A 20144-nucleotide genomic window follows, 5' to 3' on the forward strand; every position below is an offset into this window, starting at 1 on the left:
GCCTTCTCCTGGGCACTGCAGAAGTGCCACTGAACTATCACTGAGACACCAAACCTTCACCCCTTTCCAAGGCTGAAAAGACGATAGGGATGGAAGTGCAGACTCCATTTCTTAAGTTTGGGGTTATTTTCTCTAAATTTTCAGCCACAACAGAACCAAAGGTAACAATTCTGAGTTAAGGAAAGAAAGAACTGTTGAGTATAAGAGCCCTCCAGCAGTGTGCCTTTCTGCTGGCACAGTGAATGTACCAGAATTACCTTTTATAAAAATGGTCATTTCTGATCACTGTTCATTTATTTATTAGCCAGAGTAACACACCCACAACCAACACAGCCAAGCCCTGCTTTTAGAAAATTAGCAAATATGAAAAAGGTCCTCTTGGTAACATTTCCCTCCCACCCTCATTCTCAAAATTACAGCTAAAGTCCAGACTCAAGAACAGTATCACAAGGACATTTTCAAAGGTCCAACCAGCACTTCATTGCAGTTTTTTCCAAACAGACACTTCATGCTGCTACAGTATCACTTATCTGGGGTAAACTACAGAAACTGGGATATCACTGTTTGTACTTCTTGTCTGCTCTTTTTAGAAAGCCAGACATTCTTGAGTTGCAGCTGCTGGAGTGCAAGGCAAGTGCTCTGACCCTGTCTGAGGGTGTCCAGGCAGCTGCTTGTGCCAGCAGGAGGAAGGTCCTGCAATTCCCAGTTTCCCCCCTTGCTGACCTCACCAGCCATCTCTGGAAGTGGACGGATTCTGCCCAGCAGAATTTGCAACCAGCAGTACAGAAATGCACTAAAAGACACTAATACTGACAAGGTCAGGTTTCTGTTTCCATGAGCAACTCAATCCAGTTGGAGCTCACACATTCAGTAACTGTGGTAAAGCACGCTGGGTACAAAAAATAACCAAACAGTGTAGCAAGATCCAGGAGCTTGGAAAGGAATAAATTAGGAATCACTAGAACCACTAAACTTCTTGGGCCTGTCCCCTGGTGAACTGCAAGTTCCCATCTGTCCCAGTCAGTCTCTGTCTCAGCCCTGTCCCAAGGGAGAGGTGCCTCTGCAGGTCAGTCCCTCTGACCCCACAGGCTAGAAGGAGGCTGGCCAGCAGCAGAGCATGGCCACAACTCAAGGTGCCAACAAGGTGGAGAAGAGTAGGAGCCTGTTAAAATTAACAGCATGTGAGCTAGTCTTGGATAGAGAGAAAAACCCCCAAGAGGCAGATGATTTTCCTGCTACAGACAGCCATCATCAGGGAAATGGGGTATCTTGCCAGTCACCTGATAGTGCTTAATTTTCAGGGGAATCTTCAGCATTAGATCTCATTCTGAAAATTAAAAAAAGGCAAGTAACACTGCCTTTAACCAGTTCACCAAGTAACAACTCCAGACATCTCAGAGAGAACAGGGAGGGGTTTGGAGGGAAGCGGGATGGAATGCCAACCCCTTCCTCTCCCCTCTGTGAGAAGATCCCCACCAGGATCCCCTCCGCTGCCAGCACGACTTAAGGGGCACTTCACCAACCATTCCGTGGCAGTCCTTTCCCAAAGTTGTCTTCAGTGTTGGTGCGGACCAGAGGCAAACCCTGGGGCCGTGCCGGGCTAGTGCGGGCGGCTGCTGGACTCGAGGTGGGAGCGCTTGCCGGCCGCCAGGACAGCGGCGCTCTCCGCCTGCTCCGGGAACGGCCGCTTGTAGGTGCGGCCGTGCCCGTTCAGCGCCCCCCGCTGCCACTTGCAGATGTCCCCGTTCAGGATGTCCTGAATGTGCTGCACGATGAGGTTTATGGCAACTGCAGAGAGGAACGGGGAATAGAGGACATGAAGGATCTCCTGGTTGAGTTATCTAGAAAATGTGGAGCATCCAGCTCTGCTCCTCAAGTTTTAACAAGCCCCTTAAATGAAACTCTGCCTGTTGTCTGCACTGAGGTCAGACCTCAACAGGTCACTTGTCCAGCCCTCCACAGGCTGAGCAGCTGGTCCTTCTGGCCAGGCTGAGCAGCTCCCTCCCCTCCAGCAAAAATCCCCTCCTCAGGAGCAGGCACTCCAGGCAGCAGGCTGCCTCCTGCTCTATTCCCAACCCCAAAGGTGTCTCCCCAGGGAAATCAGGAACCCAACTCCCTTTTACCCATGTTGTCAACGCCTCTGGGGATGATCACATCCGCATACTTCTTTGTCTGCAAAACAGAAACAGTGGTAGAGGAGGCTGTTAATGGGAAAAGTCAGCTTCATTCCAGGAAGAAACAAGCAAAGGCCAGAAAACTGGGCAAAGATGGAAGGTCCTGGGTGCTCCAGGGTTTTAAGTTAAAGCTCTCTCTCTCATTCCAATTCAATTCCAGTATCACACTGGTAAATGTGCACTGGATTTAAGCTCAGGGATTCTTCTTACTGTCCCTTTTACCTTTCACCAGGTAAAAACAGCAGGTCAGGTGTGGAGTCCTTTGCTTTTACCCATTTGAGCTGCCTTCACACATTGCCCACGTCAGGCAAGGTCTGTTTTGCCAAGAGCTGGTTTTAATCAGCATTTCGCAAGCCATTGCTAAATCTCTGCTGAGAGCCAAGGTATCCAATGTGCATGTGAAATTCCTGCCTGCCTCTGATAACATTTCATTGATCTTTACCACCACAGCACTCCTGCTTTTTCTTTCCCCCCACAGCTGAAAAAAAGCTGGCAAATTCAGCATTTCTAATGAGTAGTTTTACAATCCCGGAATTCCTTTGATCTAGAACAAGAGGCACCTGAGCTAGCCTTTTCCAATTTATCCACATACAGGATTTTGTTCTCAAAGGGTTTTTTACAAATTAATTTGATTATTTGAGTACCTAAATTGGCCTCACACTACATAGTGTAGCAAGCAGAGCTAGAATGGTCTGCCCAGTGTTCCCTTTGAGACAGGCTGATGGAAACCAAGCTTTTCTTTCTTCCTACAAGGCTTAAGAATAAACTGAGAGTGGGAGTCTTTCATTCAGAGAGACCCATACTTAAATAGCCCCAGCAGCCAGCAATGAGGCATTTCCATGGTGCTTTGCCAGCAGAAGGGACCATTTCAGTTCCTTAACAACCAGCTTGAAATGGTTGAAGACATGAAGCAGAGAACGTGGGATTTGTGAAATACAAATACCAAAAGTCACCACTGCTGCCCTTACAGCAGCTAAATCCCAAACAACCCTGCTCCTCTACCCCTCCCAAAAAAAAGAACACCCCACAAATGAAATCAGTGAGAGGCTTCGTACCGGTAAGCAGAACTCCTCAAAGGCAGGCTTGACAAACGTGGTGTACTGGGTGAGGATCTGCTCCAGGTCCCTCCCACGCTTCATATCTCGCAGAACTGGGGCGGGGAGATAAAAGCCCTGAGTGCTGTCCCATGGAGGGGACGGATAAGGAGCAGGGGCACGGCGGGGCTCTACCTCTGCGGGACAGCCGGACGTCGGAGTCCGTGTCCACAAAGAGACGCAGGTGGAACATGTCCCGAATGTCCTGGTTGTAGAAAACCAGGATGCCCTCAAAGAGGACAACGTCAGCAGGATACACCACCGTCGTCTCTGCCAGCCTGCCAGGAGAGAACACCCAGAGCCTGTTCAACGGGCCTCGTGCCACCGCCAAGGGAACCGTCCCCGGGCTGGGGACACCCCCACACAACGCAGGGCTTTGGACAAAGGCAGAGCCTACCTAGAATGTGTCACGAAGTCGTACGTTGGCACCTCAACCGTTTTGCCCTCAACGATGTTTTTCAGGGTTGAATGCATCAAATCGTTATCAAAGGCATCTGCGAGAGGAAAGTTCAAAGAGAAGGACTTTCAGACGCTGTTGTACCAAATGACCTGCTCAGATTTTTCCAGACCTAAAGGAAAAACCCTCTGACCAGTATTTCACCAGGAAAAAAGGAACTTGCAGCCTATTCTTTCCTACCACTAGCAACACAGCACTCTCAGCCCAAGTGACAATGGCTGTGTTTGGTTTCAGAGATAAGGAAGAGACAGTTTGCTGTTCACAAGCAACTACAACACAATGAAATTAAGAGCTCAAAGGTGAAGCTGGTAATTTTATAATTTTATCAACCTGCTTAGTAATTGCATAATTTTGTGCAGCTTTGTTCAGCTGTTAGTCAGGAGCCAACTGGAAAACCCCAGGCATCTTTCATGGTTTCCATTACCCACCCAAGAGGAACCAGACTTCAGCCAAGGGCAGCTCCCTGTCCCGCCTACAATCCACAGCACTCCCCCAGGCAAGGGGAGCAGCTGTTTGTGTGGACAAGAAGTAACAGGAAAGGATCTGGGGAATGATGTGGTTCACTAAGGAACCTCTCAAGAGCAGGGAGCGCAGCAGGGAGCAGGCTGGGATGCTCCGCACCCCTCCACAGCTCATCAGTAACAACGGGCACAAGGGAAGGACAAATGGATGTTCTGGTGGGGGAAAGCACATTTCTGTCCTCCAACACTTCCCATTTCCTACAGGTGCTTCCCCTGAGCCCCAGCTGCTCTCCAAGCACGGACCGAGCCCTGCAGGGGCCGGGCCGGTGCGCGGCTCACCCGGGTGGTCGAAGTTGTACTGTCCCTTCAGCGCCTTGGCCTGCTGCTCGGCCGTCAGCACCTTGTAGAAGCTGTCCTGGCTGAGGATCAGCACCTTGCGCTGCCGCTGCTCCACCTCGTTCTGCCCCAGCAGCTCCATGATCTTCTCGCACACTGTGGACTGAGCGGGACGGGGGCTCAGGCGGGCCGGGGGGACCCCGACCCTCCCCGCGGCCCCCAGCCCGCCCTCCGCCCGGCGCCGGACCGGCGATGCCCCTGCGGGCGCCGCGCAGGTCCCGCGCCGCGCGGGCTGCCCTGCGAGCCCCGGCACGGCCCCGGCACGGCCCCGGCACGGCGGGCTCACCTTGCCGCTGGCGGTGCCGCCGCTGACGCCGATGAGGAAGGGCTTGGGGTGCGGCCGCTCCGCGTCCGGGCCGCCGGCGGACGCCATGGCGGGATGGACGGCGGGGGGCGGGGCCGGAGACGGAGCGAGCGGGGGCGTGGCCGGTAATTGGGCGTGGTGACGAGGGGGCGTGGCCATGTGCGCTGAGCGCGTCCGGCCTCAGCCCCGGGGCCGGAGCAGCGGCACGGACAGGCGGACAGATGGACAGGCGGACAGATGGACAGGCGGACAGATGGACAGGCGGACAGATGGACAGCCGGACAGGCGGACAGATGGACAGCCGGACGGCTCTGCCTTGTTACAGACAACGCTGTCTTACCCAGGCCCTTGTGTGAGCGTGTGTGTGAGTGCGCGCCGGTCCCCGGCTGTGTGTCTGACACCTGTTACCTGTGTTTTACACCTGTACACACGTGCATGTGTACACCTGTTCCTGTGTGTGTTCTACACCTGTACCCATGTGCTGTGTGTACATCTGAGCCGTGTGTGTGACACCTGTTCCGGGTGTGTTTTACACCTGTTCCTGTGTGTGTTCTACACCTGTACCCATGTGTACATCTGTGCCGTGTGTCTGACACCTGTTCCATGTGTGTTTTACACCTGTACCCACATGCATGTGTACACTGTTCCGAGTGTTTTGTACCTGTACCCATGTGTACATCTGTGCCGTGTGTCTGACACCTGTTCCATGTGTGTTTTACACCTGCACCCGCATGCACGAGTACACTGTTCCGAGTGTTTTGTACCTGTACACATGTGCATATGTACACCTGTTCCGGGTGTGTTTTACACCCCTACCCGTGTGTTTTACACGTGTACCCATGAGCATGTGTACACCTGTTCCAGGAGTGTTTGACACCTGTTCCTGTATGTGTTTGACACCTGTTCCGTGTTTTACACCTGTTCCATGTGTTTTACACCTGCACCCACGTGCATATGTACACCTGTTCCCGTGTGTTTTACACCTGTTCCTGTGTGTTTGACACCTGTTCTGGGTGTGTTTTACATGTGCATGTGTACACCTGTTCCCCTGAGTTTTACGCCTGTACCCACGTGCGTTTGACACCTACATCCACATGCATATGTACACCTGTTCCATGTGTGTTTTACACCTGTTCCTATGTGTTTTACACCTGATCCATGTGTGTTTTACACCTGTTCCTGTGTGTGTTGTACCCCTGTTCCCCTGAGTTTTACGTCTGTACCCACGTGCGTTTGACACCTATACCCACGTGCATATGTACACCTGTTCCCGTGTGTTTTACACCTGTTTCCGTGTGTTTTACACCTGTTCCTATGTGTTTTACACCTGTTCCTGTGTGTGTTGTACCCCTGTTCCTGAGTACAGGTGTGTGCAGAGCGCGGTACACGGGAACTGTGAAGAAACACCTGAAGGTACACCACAGAGACACCAGGACACATCAATGCACATATGAGTAAGACACGTACACACTGCGTGCACACACATCCTGTGCGTGGGTGCGACAGCGATATCCACACACACACATTTTAAATATTAATAGCTCTAGCTACAGTACCCAGAATTTTATACACATTTTGTGTATAAACAGATCCGGAACACACACCACACTCTACATGCAAATACAATATTCTAAAAATAAATTTTTTTCTAAACCAAATCATACGTTTAAACAGGAACAAACTGAAGGTTCTTGACTGCTCTGTGCTCCATGGGCCGGACCCCGGACCCCCGGGCCAGCCCCGTTTGCTCCCCGGTGCTGCGGGCCGGTGCGGGGCGGCGCCGGCCGCAGGCCCGGGCAAACAGCGGGTCAATGATTAACCGGCCCGGCTGCGCTCCCGCCGCCCGCGGGGGCCACGCGGGGCTCGGGGGCCGCGGCGGGGCCGGACCGGGCCGGGCCCCGAGCGGCGGCAGTTGGGACCCCGCGGGCACCGGCGTGAGTGGGGCAGGGATGGGGCGCAGGGGGGGAGCACGAGGGCGGCCCCATCGCACCCCGACCCTGGGGTGACCGCTCGGGTGGGTGTCCCGTCCCACCAGAAGCTCCCTGTCCCCGCAGGCCTCTCCGCGGATGGACGCTGAGCCGCCAGCCGGGCCCCAGGCCCGCGACCCCGCCGGGCGGGGAGCGGAGCCGGGGGACGGCAGCGGGGCGGCCGCGGGGCTGCCCAGCCCCGGCACCCGCAGAGACGCCCCCGCGGCCCCCGGGGACAGGCCCGTGGCCGTGTCGGTGGTCACCAACTCAGCCTTCGAGGGGGCCCCTCCACCCTACTCGCCGCCGGACCCCAAGAGCTTTCACCTCCACTACCCGCCCTACCCAGCCGGCTACTCCCAGCAAGGGCCCGTCATTTACCCGTCGGGGCCTGGACCGCGGCCCTTCCCAGCCCCGGGCTTCCCCCCCGGGCCCCTGCCCTACAGCCCGGTACGTATCCCGCACCCCGATGTGTTCCGGCCCCGCTCTGCAGCGGGGCTCGCCCCCTCTCTCCCCCGCCGGGTCTGTGGGGTTCCCGCGGTGCCCTGAGCAGGGAACCCCGGGCGGGAGCACGGCGGGCCTCGCTCTAACCACCCCGTGCCGCAGCACCCCGCGCAGCCGGGCGCGGGGCCCTCACCCGCGGGCCACGGGCACCAGCGGCCCAAGGACTACACGGTGGAGTCGGTGCTGGTGACCCTCTTCTGCTGCGTGCTCACCGGGGTCATGGCCCTCGTCTACTCCCACGAGGTAAGCAAGGACTCACCTGGCGGCCTGGAAGCCCCTCATGGTGCTGCGGGTCTCTTCTAAACCCTCCTCTTCTCCCCCTGCCCCAGACCCGGGCTGCGCTCGCCCGTGGGGACGTGGCCCAGGCGTACGTGGCATCCAGAAAGGCGCAGTCACTGGTCCTCATCAGCCTCCTCTTCGGGTTGTTCGCCTCCATCAGCTGGATCATCTACGTCCTGGTGTCCCTGTACCTGTGACAAGGACCCTGAGCCCCAGGGACGCGGCGTGTGCCAAGAACTCCTTGTGGCTCGCCACCTGAGGGGGGGTGTGGGGCACGGGCAGGTGAAGTTGACACAGCCTTGTGTGGAAATGGGTGACAACGAAGAGTTTTTGGGGCTGCGGGGTAGCGTCCGTCCTTCCCGGCGGGGCGAGGAGCTACCCCAGAGCCTTCAGCCATCTGCTCAGCCCAGGGCAGGAGGAGCTCAGGGCAGGGAGATGCTGCATCCTGCTGGATCCAGCTCTGGGCAGGGAGCTGTGTTGGATCCATGGGCAGGATCCAGCTCTGCTGCAGGATGCTGAATCTCATTGCTGTGGGCTGTCACTTGGAGCTGCCAGTGGGACTCTGGTGTGGAGGGAGCATCTTGTAGGATTGGAGATGGAGCAGAAGTAACAGGTGTGTGGGAAGCCCTCACTGGTCATTAATAGTGTGAGAAGATACAAACCCACGTATAGAGTTCTACAGTAATTCTGCACACACACACCCCACCACACAACACCCGCCCTGTATTGCCACCTCTTGCTGCTTCCAGATTGAAATAAATTGCAGCTGTAGCCAAAGCTTCTGTTTTCTCTGCACACCAAGGGCCTACATCTCCCTTTGCCATGGCCTTTGTCCACCACAAAATTCAGGGTAAGTTCTGCAACAGCTGAAATCAGGCTTTTCCCAAGAGCAGGTGGGCACCAGCCTTCCGTGCAGGACTCCAGGGAAGGGGAATCTCCACGTGGCCCTGGCCTGGGGTGCCACTGGCCGAGCTGCCTGGGGGGACACGGGGCTGTGGGCACTCCCCTCCTGCTGAGCTGGTTCCGTGGGATGCAGCCCCACATTCCTGCCCTGGCGCAGGGGGCACGTGCTCGGTCAGTGTCTGGGCACTCTCCTCCTGAGCTGGCCCGTGACAATTATTTCCAGAGGAATTTTGAACCCTGTCCAGGACTGAAATAGCAGCATGGAGCAGCTCGGCCGCTGCAGGGTTATTTATAGCCCTCGGCTGCGGGCACACGGCCACTGCACGGGCTGGGCACACGCCGGGGCTGGGCAGCCAAAACCCCTGACACGGGGACAACAGTGCCCAGAGAAGGTGATAGATCTCCCCTCCCAAGTGTATGGCTTGTATGGAGGCAAAGCCGTCTTGGCAGAGAGAGGGAAGAAATTTATAGTGAAAAAAGAAAGGGGAAAGGGGCAGGGGCAGAGGAAAACCACGGGGGGCACATGAGAAAACACGAGGCCACACCAGCGCCAGAGGCGGATTCGATTGTCACTTTAATCCACAGACTGTGCATGCACTGTAAACAGGATCAGCAGGCAGGCTCGTTATTGGTGTTTTATTTGTCTTTAATATAAAAGTTACAGGTCTGAAATGTTTGCAGAAGATGCCACCATGGGGGTTAGTGGTAAATCTATAATACAACGGAACTGCTTGTGGGGAGAGGCCTGGGGCAGGGGGCTGGTGACTGGGAATGTCGCTTCTCCCCACTCCCTGCCCCGTGTGGAGGGGACTCAGACTCTTCCCTCTCCCCAAAAAGAGGTGATGGCCTTGAGGATGCTGCCTGCAAGATGGGAACACACTCATGGCCAGTCCTGCACATGTTCTGGGTTTCTGCTCCCCAGGGACTGCTCCTGGAGGGGGTGGTCTCTGTTCAGCAAAAGTGAAGCTGCTCCAGGCAAGAGGGGACCCTCCTTTAGGGTTCCTCAAGCCCTGAGAGCCTGGCCTGAGGGTGGGACACGAGCCAGGAGCTGTGGCTGGGACTGCTCAGCTGGGGATGACAGCAGAGGAAGGGGTGAAGGCGGAGGAAAGCTGGGGGGCACTGAGACCTCCCATCCCCACACCATGGGCTGAGCCTCTGGCTCCGGGGGCTTGGCAGAGGGCAGAGAGCAAGACCTCCTTTGGTGCTAATTGGGCTCGTGGGCTCAAGTGCAGGGAAGAACCTGGAAACGGCTCCCACTGGTTGGGGATCACGGGATCACAGAATTTGCTGACTTGAAAGGGACCCACCAGGGTCACCGAGTCCAACTCCTTGCACTGCACAGGACAACCCAAAAATCCCACCAGTGAGAGCACTGTCCAAACACTTCTTGATCTCAGACAGGCTTGGTGCTGTGCCCCACCACCCTCTGGGGGAAGAACTTTTTCCTGATTTCCAACCTAAACCTCCCTGACACAGCTGCAGCGGTTCCCTCGGGTCCTGTCACTGCTCACAAGTGAAGAGATCTGCACCTGCCCCTCCTGAGGCTGCTGAAGATCACAACGTCTCTCCTCAGTCTCCTCCAGGCTGAACAAACCAAGTGCCCTCAGCTGCTCCTCCTGAGGCCCCTCCAGACCCTTCCCCATCCTTGTGGCCTCCTTTGGACACCCTCCAATAGCTTAGTATTTTCTTTTATATAGTGGTGCCCAAATTTAGTGTTGTCAGCAAAGTTCCTCAGTATCTCTTCCAGTCCTGTGTCCAGGCTGTCAGTAACGATGTTGAAGAGAGCACAGGGCCAGGGGTGGAGCCCTGTGGAACCCCAGTCACTGCCATTTTTGGGGTGTGCTGTTGCCCAAGCCTGGAGCCACTTGCTCACCCCTCACGTAACGCGGTCACTCAGCTGGATGAAGACAAGCTGCCCCCCTCCTGTCCCTCTGAACCCCCAGGGCTGTGATTCCAGAGCTCCCAGCACACACAGCCCCCCCGGCACAGCCTGGCCACTGCACCCAAGGGCTGCTCAGAGCCACCAGGGTGAAGCCCACACCACATCCTGGGTGTGTTCATTGTCCTTTTCACCACCTCGCCATGCTGGGCTTTTAAAAGATCTTATTTACAAAGGAAACATGGATATTACTTCCTGGGAAGCCTTTGGGGATTGCAAAGCCTTGGCTGGACAAAACACACAGCTCCAATGTCCTCAGTGCCATGAAAATAAACCATTTTTGAAGTGTTCTAGCTCAGACGCTGTGGTTCAGCATGAAAAATTCCTGCTCCTCCTGCTCTGGGGCTGCACAGAACTGTGTTGGACCCCACACTCCCCTCTCCCAGATGCTCTCATGGGCAGGGGGTCTCTCTGTGCTTGGCCACTGTGTGAGCCTTCAGGAAAATAACCAAGCTGGGTAAAACCCTGGGCTGTCCCTCCCTCCTGAGAGTCAGGCAGAGCTGGCCAAGGCTTTGCAATCTGTTTGGAGAAGGAAAGGAGTGCAGCTCTGATTCACCCAGAGCAAACAGGGGCTTTAGCAGGCACAGAGCTGCCATTGAGAAATAAGTTAAGGATGCTCTGTGAAACTCCATGTCTGTATTCCTTGGGAATCCTGCCCTAAACCTGCAGGATTTTGTCAGAAGCCTGTAAAAACCTGTGACCACGTGACAGGAGCTTGTCTGGCAAGGCTGCTGAAACCTGCAGGGCACACCCACACCCACCATCCAAATACAAACCACGGGAGCAGGACAGAGAGGAGGGATGTGAGATGGCCTGGCTGGGGCTGCTGGGTGGGACACAGAGGGGGACAGAAGGGCTGAATAAGGCACACTGAACAGATTGGGGTTAACACTGTGTGTGTGGGAAATGACACCCCTGCCTTGCCCTTCCATGCTGGGCTGTCCCTGCCCTGCTGGCACCAGCATGGTGGGACTGGGGACAGGGACTTGCTGGGGGTCCTGCCAAAGCACAGCTCTCAAAGCACAGCATGGAGGGTCCCAACGGGGACCCCCAGAGAAAAACATTTGGCAACAGAGAGAGGAGAGAGGAGTGGGTGGGAGGACAGGGTGGCTCAGCTGGGCACAGGGCTCCTTCCAGGTTCCCACTTCCAACCCAGACATGGCTCCTTCACGAGGCTCCTGGCCCTGCTCTGCAGCCAGTGCCCACCTGGCTGCCCCGAGCCTCCTTTATCCAGCACTCGGAACAACATTGTCACTGGTTGTGGATTTTATACAGACTGGTTTGCACTTGTCTTTTTTTTTTTTTTCCTATAAACTCATTGGTATTCAGACATGCATCAAAAATCCTCATGGGGTTCTAAACACTAGGTATGTACAGTCTGTGTCCTACAGCGTTTCCTGTGCAAAAGCTAAGTACCATCGCTAAGAGACACGGGGTCACAGGCAGGTGACCCCAGTACCTGGGCAGTCCATGTTTCCAGGTTCAGAGGGATTTACTGTTGCTTAAATAACGAGATCTGAGAGGAGGAGGGGGTGTGATGACTGGAGATGGCGGGTCCCTGCCCACATTTTCAGTGCCTCTTCTGTATCCACGACCGGTGCCTTCCTCCCGCGAAGAAGGCGCCAGAGATCTGGGGTGAGCCGAGACCCCTGTAAACACAAGCAGCTCTCTGGAAGCAGAGCTCCTCTGGCAGGCAGCAGGAGACACTTCCATCCTCACGAACACGTTGGGAAGGTGGCATTGCAGGGGAGACTCCAACCCTTGGCTTCCACGGCCGCTGCTGCCCGACGCCGCTCCGGAGATGAGTCAGTGGGTGCTGAGCTCCTGCTGCCCCTGCTCTGGATGGAGACAAGAGCCAGGGAACACCTGAACGCAACAGGCCAGCAAACCAGCAACACGCTTGCGTGGGACACTCCTTCCACACAGCTCTGTCCCCTGGGTTAAAGCTGGTTCATGGCACAGAGGGACGGGAGGAGGAGGAGGGCGAGTGCAGCGAGCACCGGCCGATCTCTGCCCTCGGCTGCGCCGGCGCCTCGCGCCCGGCATTCCCACCCCCAGGGATGGCTGCCAGCTGGGAGGGAGGGTGTGTCATCCAGTGACAGGTACAAACATTGAACTCCAGTCTCATAGCTGCCCTCGGCGCCTCTGCGGAGCAATTCTCCTCGCACAACCCCTCCTCCTAGGTTTTCTCTTCCCGATCTGTTTTCCGCCTCGTGATGTTCCGAGGTTTGATTTTCAGGGACAGTTCCCACAGGGCCTCCTCAGCCAGGTGGTCGCTGAAGTCGTTGAAGAATGACACAATGTCGTCGTTCCTTTTGATGTCGTAATGTCTGGAAAACCACAGAGGAGCTGCAGTTACACAGGGGCTACCTGGGCTCCTCTCCTGGCTTTGGGCCACCCCTGTCCTGCTCTCAGGACACCCAGCACTGTGTGTGGGCTGTGCCCTGTACTCATGGCAGTGGTGTCACACCACAAAGGGGAAAATCTGCTGCTGAATTGAGGGGAAAAAGGCACTTATCACACAGATATCAGCAGTTAGATCTGCTGCCTCTGCTGCAAGACAGCACTGAAAAAAACCCTGAATATCCCAGAGAACACAGGAACCAGCAACGGCAAAACCTGAAGGCAAAACTTATCTGGATCTCAAAACTAATATCAGAAAAATGTCCTTACAATGTTTATCTAACCCAGAGAGGGAAGGAGACTGATTAGAGTCCTGCTGCTCCCAGCTCTCCTTCCAACTCCCTTCCCCTTTAGACCCCTTTCTGCTTGCACAGGGGCTTCCACGTCCAAGCCCCTGCCCCATCCCCAGCGTGGTGCCCCAGAGCCACCTCCGAGCCCCACTGCTGCACTTACACTTGCTGGAAGCACCTCATGCTGTCCAGGATGTTAAACTGCTGCCAGCGCTTGGAAAAGTTCACTTTGCTGTCAATGTAATCAGGGTTTCCCAGATGGACAAAGGTCAGGTCCTGCAGAATCAGGCCTCTGAAAGAGGGAAAGGGGCAGCAGGCCAAGGGAGTAGACAAACAGACACAGAGGTTAGTCACAAAGGGCAGGGTGGCCAGCCAAAAGGCAGCCCAGCAAAATCCAACAGCCTCTCACTGCCACCAGAATGGCAACCTTATCCAGAGGGAAACATTCCCCAGCAGCAGAGCCAAAGGTGTTTAGATGCAAACACCCCCAGCTGGCCACCCTGCCCCAGCCAAACTGCTCCAGAGAGGGCCCGTGGGCTGATGTGGCACTGTGCTGCCTTACCCCAGGTGTTGAGCAAAAGGCAAGGGCTGAGCTCAGCAGCAGCTGCTGAGAGGTCCTTGAAGGAGCCATTTTAATGTGCAGAAGCAGCGTCAGGGCAAGGACTGGCACTCACAGGTAGGGGATGCAGGGGGGCTCCACGTCGGCCAGGGCCGCTCGGTAGGCGCGGAAGGACGAGGAGCTGTCGATCAGGGTGCAGTACTCAGCCAGGCCCTGCAGGACACAAATCCCCTGCTGACACCCCTGCTGCAAGCCCCTTTTCCTTGTCAACTCCCCCCAGAGAGCCACACAGAGCAGGGAGTTAATGCCATCCTGCAAACACCTCCAGCTGATTTACACAGCCTGACCATGGGGTGTTCACGTGGAACATTGCTGCCTTCAGCCTCCCCAAGCCTTGGGCTGCAGAAGGATGAGGAGGAGGAGTAGGCTGTTCTCCCCTGTGACTGTGCTGGCACTCCTGCAGCTGCCAGAATGCCCAGCCACACTGAAAGTTTCCAGCACTGTGGCATTTTACCCACTGGAGAGGAGTTATGCACCATGCCTCCACCCTGGGACACTGCTGGGATGTAAAACCACTCAGCTGTTTCATACATAACACCACACCTAACCTTCCCCCAGAGATCACAGCCCCCACTGCTCCTCACCTCTGAGGTTTGCTTCTGCCACTCCAGCCTTCGGATGGGTGCAGAATCCAGTGCAGAAAGAATGGCCAGATAGGAATTAAAATTATTCAGCTTTCGTAAGTGCTGTGAAGAGGGAGAATATTCCAGTTACTCGAGAGCTCTGAAAAGCCTTCCAGCATCAAACAGCTCTACCAAGCAGAGGGCTCCACTCCCCTGCTCCTTTAAGCAGCAGTGTGTGTGATTCACAGGAAAAAACAAGCCAGTACCTTCATAATCTTTATAAATTTAAGGAGCAGCCTCTCTCGGTCCTGGGCTTTCTCTTGTAGCATAATTATTGAACGGACCCTGGAAGACCAGACAGAATAAATGATAAACCTACTTAAGCAGAGATCAGATTTCCTCTTGTTTCATTAAGAAAACTGATCACTAATAGGGATGGGCCAATGCAAAAAAGTTCACAATACTTCCAACTTAAATGGAGCACTCTAATCCACAGCAAAGACAGGATACTTTCACAGAGTGAATTTATTTGCAAGGGGAATGTTTGTTTCAAGAGCTCAGTGATACTGATAATTAATTGCTCTGGATTACAAGACCCTCCTTATTTTATTTCTGCTGTGCTCTGGGGTCTTAGATGAGTGCTCTGGAGCTACTTCCTGGCCAAAAATACACATTATCCCATTCGTAATGAAGGAACCCAAGTCTATGAGGAATATTTGGAATATTTGCAAGGAATTGGAGGTTAGGCACAGTTCAGTGCCATGGCTGTTCTGAGCTCCTTACCAGTAGGACATGTTATTAAAGTGCTCTGTGAACTGTGTCAGGTTGGGACTCTTCTCTTCATTTTGTTCCTTTGCCCAAAGCAGAACTTCTGGGATCTGCCAAGGAAGGAGAGGAGGGGGGTGGGAAAATACCACACATTAAAATAGGATTTCTACCCGCAGATTCCCAGCTGCAGCCTTTGTTCACAGCCACTTGCTGGCACAAGATCAGCTGTGTCCTACAACCCAGCAGGTGTCTGGGAGAGCTGGCAGGGAACACCAGACACTGCAGAAGGTCCAAACCCTCCCACTGCCCTCAGCCCATCCTCATCTCTGTACCTCGATTTTATAGAAGAGTTCAGCATCCAGCAGGGTCAGCTGCTCGGCTATTTCATGACTGTGGAAATCATGCAGTGTCCCTGGCCTGTGCAAAACAACCAGGAAGTACAAAGGCTCAGAAAACGTGACCTGTTTTCTTATCTTTCTTGCATTTTGAACTGAGGAAACTCTTGTGTTCCCAGGGAAGGAGTGTCCTGGCTCTCAGAGGACACAGATATGGTCAGGTGCACCTTCCCTCACCTGGCTGCCACCCCTCTGGCCGCGAGAGGTTTGATGGAGTTGGCGTAGCTCAGCATTTTCTTCTGATCCACTTTATCCAGGATGTTCTTGCGCAGCACTCTGGCCAGGCTCAGCTCCCCGCTGCAGACCAGCCTGAACACCAGGTCCATCAGCAGCTTGAGGATTTCCTCTGTCAATTCCACCAAGCTGAGAGGAAGGTGGAAAATGCAGGGAAAGCATCAGAGCTGAGACACTGAGCTCTGGGGTTTGTATCTGTACTGAGTCTTGCTCTTTCCCACCAGCAGAACTGGGTGACTGAAATTCCTCTTCTTCCCAGCTCTTTCTTTACCAGAGATTCCCCTTTTACTTGTTATTTTCAAACCACTGACCCAGTTAGGACTCACAGGAAGAATCTGTTCTTCCAACCGAGCTCAGCACTACAGGTGTCCCGCTGGTCAGGGTTGTGGGATTTCAGCTGTCATTACAGATGGGGTTAAAGAAATACATCTTCCTTAAAACCCACACTTTCCCAGCTGCCAGATTTCTGTGACTTACTGACCCTGCATCCCAAAATGAAGAAGGCAACTCACCACAGCTCATCCACCACTCGCACCAGCACGAAGAAGGTGTTCTTACTGACTCGCTTCTTGAACGTGTCCGGGAAGTGGCAAAACTTCTCATATGTTGGTTGCAAATTAAAGAATTAACTCAGTGTAGCCAGACCAGCATCCCAACTGCCTCAAGGAATCATAAAATCATTGAATGATTTGGGGTGGAAGGGACCTTAAAGCTCATCTTGTTCCCCCTCCTGCCATGGGCAGGGACACCTTCCACTGTCCCAGGTTGCTCAGAGCTCCATCCAGCCTTGCCTTGGACACTTCCAGGGATGGGGCAGCCACATCAGAACACCACACTGTTCTGTCCTGATGGAAACTGGTGTTTGATCTCCAGGAGATAAGAGACACTGATATGGCTCTAAGATGGCATTAAACTGACACCAGGTGCTGGTAGCAGGGGGTGTGAGGAGGTACTGACACCTCACAGAATTGAGAGCAGGTGTACCCTGAAATTGCTCTCTCTAAGGTAGAATTTAATGAGCAGCACTTCCCTACAGTGATCTCTCCCACTGGTCTGTGACATCTGGTCTCAACAGATCTCAGATGTCACCTCCACCTTCCTGGCTGCCCAATCTGCTGCAAGCAAGGACAGTGACAGGGCAACAGCACAGGCTGAAAAACCTTCTGCCAGGTGGACAAAGGGACAGAGAACAAGGTTGTCGGTAAGGCAGCACTGGCAGGGCCTGTAGGGACACCCCAGGCAGGATTGTCACCGGGCTGAGCCGTGCTGTGTCCCTGGCTGCTGATCCCAGAGCAGCAGCTCTGCTGCAGATGGCACTGACGAGCTGCGGCAGGACACGGTGACGTCAGGCTCCCTCTGACGTGGCTGCACAGCACCACAGCCACCAGAGCCACCAGAGCCACCTGAGCCAGACCCTGCCCCGGAGCCAAGGGCAAGGAAAGGCAGCAGGGTGCTCAGGGAGAGGCCCTCTCCATCCTCTGCCAGGGATGCTCACCCTGCACATCGGGGCCCTGCCTAGTTACCAGTGACAAGCTCAGCTCAGGACTGGGAGGCCAAGAGCATCTTCATGGCTGAATTTATTGCAGTAAGAGAGAGAAAGCCTTGATGGTTTAATCATCTCTAATATTAAACTACACTTTCCCATGCAGGCAATGCCCATGGCCCCTCTGGAAGGCAGAAGGTTTTCTGGTCCCCACTCCACAAACGAGATGTCCCAAATAAAAGTCCAGTTCCCCAGTGACATGCAAAAAAGCTGAATTGCTCCTCTACCTTGCCAGGACCCTCAGGAGACAACTCAGGTCCAGTATCCACTGTGACTGAACCTGCCCTGCAGGAATTCCCATTGGAGAGAGTGGAGGTGAAGGGATTCCTGCCTGGGACACCATCAGGGCACATCACTGACCATGCTGCCAGCAGGCTTTTCACCAAAAACTTGCCACCAGCTCCCTCCACATTGACCATCCAGCTCTGATTCCTGATGGGAGTGAACTCCCACTGATGAAAGGATATCTGTACTGCAGCTTCTTGATGAGCTCTTCAGGGGTAATAAATGTCCTGTATGTAGTCAGAAAGGCTTCACAGTACAGCACCAGATCTAGGCAAAAAAGCAAGAAAGCCTCAGTCAACCCTGCTTTCAGAAAAAGAAGCTTCTTATGAAGTTGATTGCAGATGTACAGAGGAGAACATGGACACATTTTGGCGTGAGTGAACTTCCAGAAATGCTGTGCTGTTGGTCCTCACCAGCAGATGGACCCTTTGGCACAAGAGCAGCAGTGACACTGCCCTGTCCCCACCAGCCTGGCCCTGGCTCCCACTTGCAGCACTCAGGCTTGTACCTCATAAGAGGGTCAGTGAAAAACACCTGCTTGTGGGACAGGAGCTATCAATAATGTGTCAAGAGAAAATATAGTTTGGACCTTGGGGATGCTTAAAAAAGATCTGATGGCAAGAGGTGATGCCTGCTCTGTGTTTGCTGCTCAGGCAGGTCACTCTGCCCTCCCAATGAGGAACACACATGTTTCAACACATGCTGTGGTGCTGCAGATCCTCTGCCCTTGCTGAGCTCCAGGAAATCCATCCCAGGACATGTAAATAGATTATTTCCAGCTAAAAGAAACGCAAATTGCACTACAAAAACTGATGTTGCCCCAACAGAGATGTGCATGCAGTCAGGCTGTGCTAATTCATCTGCAGGACAAGGTGCTGTAGGGCCTGGAATTGCAAAGGATTTGGGCATTATCATGGGCACAGAGGATGGAATTTGAACAAAGCACACACTGCAAACAGGAATGCAGATGTCAAGACTGCAGAGCACTTGCAGTCCCTGTGGACAGGAGTGCCAAAATGGGAGCATCAGGCATTAGTGCCAGTACAGAGCAGGGGCAGGGCAGCAGGGTGTGCAGTGGATGGCACCCTGCCCCTGCCAGGAGCACTGCACCAGGGGCAGACAGAGGAAGAGCTCCTCTGTGCCTGCCCAGGCTGGGCTGTGCATGCAGAGCTTGCTCCAGCCAGAACAGGCATCACCCCATACCCACGTGCTGTAACACCCAGCCACTGCTGGGAGCTGGAAGGAGCAGGGCACAGAGAGCTCTGCCTCTCTACCTGCTGTGTTTCTCTTGGCAGGAACCTCACCTTCCTCCTGCTCTGAAATCAGGGAGTGCTGCTGCCTCTGGGTTACAGACAACAGAGGCTGGGTGGTCACATCAGGGCTGAGCCCCAGGCCTTGTCCAGCTCTAACCCTGCACTCACAGCAAGTGTGTGTGGCTGTGAGCACTAAACTGACCAGGGATTTTATTCCTGAAGACCACAGGTCTCTCTTTATTCCTTGTGCCATTTAGCTTTTTCAGAAAACTCAAATGGACAAGAAGCATCATGCAACAGGGCGTGGAGTTACATTTATTCTGGGCTCCCATCTGCCCAAAAGGCAACGTGAGGTAATACAGCTGGTCTGCTCTGGCACTTGAAGCTGCCAAGAAATTCATCTTTAAAGGAAAGCCTCTTAACTCTACCCCTCTGTGCCTTTGGCTGATTGATTTACAAGCCTGGAATTCTTCTCATTGTAAGCTTAATTCATTAACCCTCTCAGTCACCCAAGCAGTGGGTTAGCATAGCACAAATTCCTCTGTGCTTCATTCAGCTCCCTGGCTTGGCAGGCTGAGCTCAGGCACTGGAACTGTTGCTGCCCCAGCTCCCTCCACCCAGCCCTCCACAGCTGCACCGCTGGGCACATAAAATCCTGCTCTAGCTTCTCCCAGCTTTGAAAGGTTCTCCACAGCTCTCACCTCACTGCTTGCAGAGCCCTCAGAACCCCCCGTTAATGAACTGGAGGTCCAGCACTCACCCCTTATCAAGCAGCTGTCTTTCAGCAGGAAGAGTAGGGAAGTTTTTTGTTGTGATGCTTGTTCCAGAGAACAGAGCAGTTCCCCACTTTCAGCATATTTATGAGGGGTATTTCCACCATCTCATTTAGACTATTTTCTTTATTATACATTTCCAGCCTTGGCACAATCAATTGCCTCGTCCTCTCTGGTGTGTTCCTAACTTTGGTCCTTTCTGCCTGGATTCTGTGCCCATGCAGACTGGGAAACACAGCTGTCAGGGGAAGGATTTTCTGGCTAGCTGAATGGTGCTGGTAAGTAATTGCAAACATCTTATGCTACAGCAAAACCCCTGTCATTTAAAAATGTACATGAAAGATATTTCCCCTTTGACTATCAACCTCTAAACTGAGGGCTGAGTGATTCTGAGGGTTCCTGCTTTGCCTCCCTGCAGATAAGGAGATCAATCCTGGTTAAGGCCATCAGCACAAATGTGTTTGGCAGGTTCAAATTGCTCTCTGAAAACACTGCAAAGGCTGTCTGTGCCACAGGTCTTGGAAAGGAGCTGCTTCACGTGTG

The 20144-nt window shown here is 54.1% G+C and overlaps 3 protein-coding genes across 7 annotated transcripts in view; 1 reads left to right on the forward strand and 2 right to left on the reverse strand.

The window, feature by feature from the left end:
- Window positions 1-275: 275 nt before the first annotated feature.
- On the reverse strand, window positions 276-4979 carry UCK1 (uridine-cytidine kinase 1). Its single transcript, XM_041406674.1, has 7 exons — window positions 4869-4979; window positions 4526-4685; window positions 3666-3762; window positions 3404-3546; window positions 3230-3324; window positions 2124-2172; window positions 276-1788 (listed from the first exon to the last, which is right to left on the reverse strand). Exons 1-7 carry the CDS (start codon window positions 4953-4955, stop codon window positions 1601-1603), a joined length of 819 nt encoding a protein of 272 aa, XP_041262608.1. The 5' UTR covers window positions 4956-4979; the 3' UTR covers window positions 276-1600.
- Window positions 4980-5043: 64 nt separating this feature from the next.
- PRRT1B (proline rich transmembrane protein 1B) lies at window positions 5044-7830 on the forward strand. The gene is given in 7 exon segments (XM_041406706.1): window positions 5044-5250; window positions 6706-6736; window positions 6739-6771; window positions 6774-6820; window positions 6941-7300; window positions 7457-7597; window positions 7684-7830. Coding segments are annotated over 7 exon segments (966 nt in total).
- A 1262-nt stretch (window positions 7831-9092) lies between these two features.
- Window positions 9093-20144, reverse strand: part of RAPGEF1 (Rap guanine nucleotide exchange factor 1) — an 84810-nt gene continuing 73758 nt past the window's right edge. For all 5 annotated transcript variants that reach the window (XM_041406412.1, XM_041406411.1, XM_041406409.1 and 2 more), the window contains 10 exons: window positions 17758-17842; window positions 16260-16352; window positions 15691-15876; window positions 15451-15535; window positions 15134-15228; window positions 14617-14695; window positions 14372-14473; window positions 13843-13940; window positions 13332-13460; window positions 9093-12805 (listed from right to left, as the gene is read on the reverse strand). In XM_041406412.1, coding sequence (XP_041262346.1) covers window positions 12655-12805; window positions 13332-13460; window positions 13843-13940; window positions 14372-14473; window positions 14617-14695; window positions 15134-15228; window positions 15451-15535; window positions 15691-15876; window positions 16260-16352; window positions 17758-17842 — 1103 coding nt within the window. In that variant the 3' untranslated portion in view covers window positions 9093-12654. The remainder of the gene's footprint in view (window positions 12806-13331; window positions 13461-13842; window positions 13941-14371; window positions 14474-14616; window positions 14696-15133; window positions 15229-15450; window positions 15536-15690; window positions 15877-16259; window positions 16353-17757; window positions 17843-20144) is intronic.

This window comes from Onychostruthus taczanowskii, unplaced genomic scaffold, assembly GCF_017590055.1.
Source record: "Onychostruthus taczanowskii isolate IOZ18803 unplaced genomic scaffold, ASM1759005v1 scaffold25, whole genome shotgun sequence".
NCBI classification, from domain to species: Eukaryota; Metazoa; Chordata; class Aves; order Passeriformes; family Passeridae; genus Onychostruthus; species Onychostruthus taczanowskii.